The 2,569-nt window shown below is 48.9% G+C and overlaps 1 protein-coding gene across 1 annotated transcript; it reads right to left on the bottom strand.

Annotated features, from left to right (window-relative positions):
* Positions 1-207: 207 nt before the first annotated feature.
* C8R40DRAFT_1167761 (uncharacterized protein) lies at positions 208-2,337 on the bottom strand (the record flags this gene model as incomplete). The annotated part of the gene is made up of 5 exons (XM_046231085.1): positions 208-373; positions 459-633; positions 710-1,052; positions 1,107-1,211; positions 1,258-2,337. 5 exons carry the CDS (start codon positions 2,335-2,337, stop codon positions 208-210), a joined length of 1,869 nt encoding a protein of 622 aa, XP_046089430.1.
* Positions 2,338-2,569: the final 232 nt, after the last annotated feature.

Genomic DNA, 2,569 nt, shown 5'->3' on the forward strand with positions numbered 1-2,569 from the left:
AGCCATGTGCAACTTGAAGGATCTCGTGCGGCGTTGATGATTAGAATTACTCAGATGAACCCAGTGGCCAATTACGTCCGTTTGCAGCAACTTGCTTTTTCTTCTTCTTCTCCTTCTCTCTCCCTTTTGCTTTTTGAGTAGGATTAGCCGGTCTCGGCACCTCGAGTGCGGCCGAATCAGACAGGCGTAATTTGGGGGAAGGTATTGTTAATCTCGACGTCGGACTGCGTTCGCCTGCAATCCAGACCCACTCTCGATAGAGATAACGATAACATCGACTCCATTATTCAGCGTTGCCTTCAATTTTTGTAGGGACGATGAGACTGTAGATGGAGATGCCAGGGTAGCCGGAGTGGCGGAAAGAGCGGATACGCTGGTGCGAAAATGAACATCGAAGTCCAAGCTGTCTTCATCATCTTTTAATCCGAGTTGGAACCGTAATCCAACACGAGACTGACGCGTTACTCTGGAGAACAGGCGGAGGGGGTTGTGGTACGGGTGAAGTCGCAGAGGACTGAGGGTCCGTATTACGCCGCGTTCGAGCCTTTAGCTGAACGCTAATCATTCTCTGTTTACCTCGATGAGGAAGTGGATCACTGGAGTAAAAAACTCTCTCGGAAGAATCGAGTATATCTAAACCATCAGAGGTAACATGCTTGTCCTCCACGGAGAACAAGATAGAGGGATTGATGGATGGTGGCGTTGCTACCTGCATCTGGGGGCATGGACGTATGCTTTTGTTGACCAAATTGAATCGCAGGGTGGTCGGGAGTAGAAATTTCAATCTCGGCTCTGGAATTACGGCTAAGCCCAGAATAAAGGCCAGGCTCAATTCCAGAATTCACTTGATCACCGGCCTCTGGGATTCTTCCCGTACCAAGGCTAGGAATTAACCACTCCCCAACGTCAACTCCTCTATGATCGCCATGGACGCTGGAATTGCGGTTGGTTATTTCGTGACCAATCCCTGGGTCACGTCTTGGCATATTCAGGAAACCATCCAAAGATCCGTTTAACTGAGGTTGAGGTAAAGTATTACATGTAGCAATGGTCTATGTAGCAGTAAGGAGTCCGGAGTCGTAAAGTCGAGGGAAACGCAGACATACCTGACCAGGACGCTGCAGCTGCAACATTTCAATGACGTCTTTCGCCTGCTGAGGATCGTTCTGCAATAACACCGAAAATTTCTCAGCAGCCATCACAATGCGTGTCTGGTTCGTCATGACCTCTCTGTCCGATGGTGGCCTCTGCTTCTACTCCCAATTCTGCGCCATCTCCAAGAAAAGCACTACCGACGACCGCAATAGGTGGAGGGGAAGTCAATCCAGGTATGTGCGCATTAGTTTGCGTAGAGGTCTGGACGTGAGCGTGAGGAGAGTAAAACTGGTGAATATGTCCGTTTTGATTCCCTTGTGAACTTGGAATCTTGACAAGGTCATTAGAAACCTGAGGACCTCCGAATCTCGTACTAGGACCTGAGGCTGAAACAGCCGACGTACGCGAAGAAAATCCACGCTGCCCAATACAACCTGGGATAAGATGGTCGTCGCGAGCTTCATACAGATTTTGAGCATGATACGCGTCGTGATGAGTATGTGAAACATGAGATTGATACCTACTCGTACTGGAATTAGCGAGCACAGTGGAAGGACGAGGTTTCGCAGGACCACCCCGTTTAACGTGAGGTTTGACTCTATCGTTTAAAGCCTTTCGTTTCCCGAGCGCCTCCTCCGATAAACCAGGGGGATTCAGCAATCTTGCACCGGGTTGAATTGAGAATTGCTGAGCCTTTACTGGGAGTGAATGACACTCGACAAATTTAAGAGGTTCTGGTTGAGAATAGCTTTTTCGCAAGGACTGAGCCGATAACGATGAGGAGGACCATGACTGGGTCGAGATTGGTTCGGAGAAAGAGGTTGGCACCGAAACTGACGGGTAAGACGCAGACGACGTGGAGAGGGATTCGCAAGAGCTTCCAGGGTCAGCATATTGAGCTATAGCAATTGGAGTGGTGGAGCAAGAAGGTTTTTTCCGGAACTTGATATCTTTCAGAAAAGATGACTTTGGGGGTCCTGCGAAAACTGATGAGAGCGCTCTCCGGGGAATTCCATGTGGTTGAGTTGTTGGTTTCGGGGTTGGGCTTGTAAGAGGCATGGCAATCTTCCTAGTGTCGACGGAAGGATATGACGACGACGCTTGCACTTTATGAACCTCTGACAGGTCCAGGTACGGAAGATCATCCTCATCGTCCGTCTCATCTCCAGGAAACTCTGCGTCCGAGTTTTGAACAATCCAATACCCTGCCAAAGTTTCAGGAGCAAAAATGGAGGCAAACATACGCTCTACCCACCCTGAATTTCTTTTTGAAAAGGATAACATCCTATCCTTCCGCTGCCAATTCATTAATCCGGTACTACAGCTATTCAATTCAGGGGGTAGGCCGCGCTTCGTCCCAAGTTTTTGGATTCCGCCTTATAGATGGTTCTTCGCTCCGATATGACGCGTATTAGAATTCTTGACCAGCAACATCCGACGGTCACGCCTGTTCTGTTTAGAGGAATTGGGTATG

The sequence above is a fragment of the Lentinula edodes genome, assembly GCF_021015755.1.
Source record: "Lentinula edodes strain Le(Bin) 0899 ss11 chromosome Unknown C8R40scaffold_7, whole genome shotgun sequence".
Lineage (NCBI taxonomy): Eukaryota > Fungi > Basidiomycota > Agaricomycetes > Agaricales > Omphalotaceae > Lentinula > Lentinula edodes.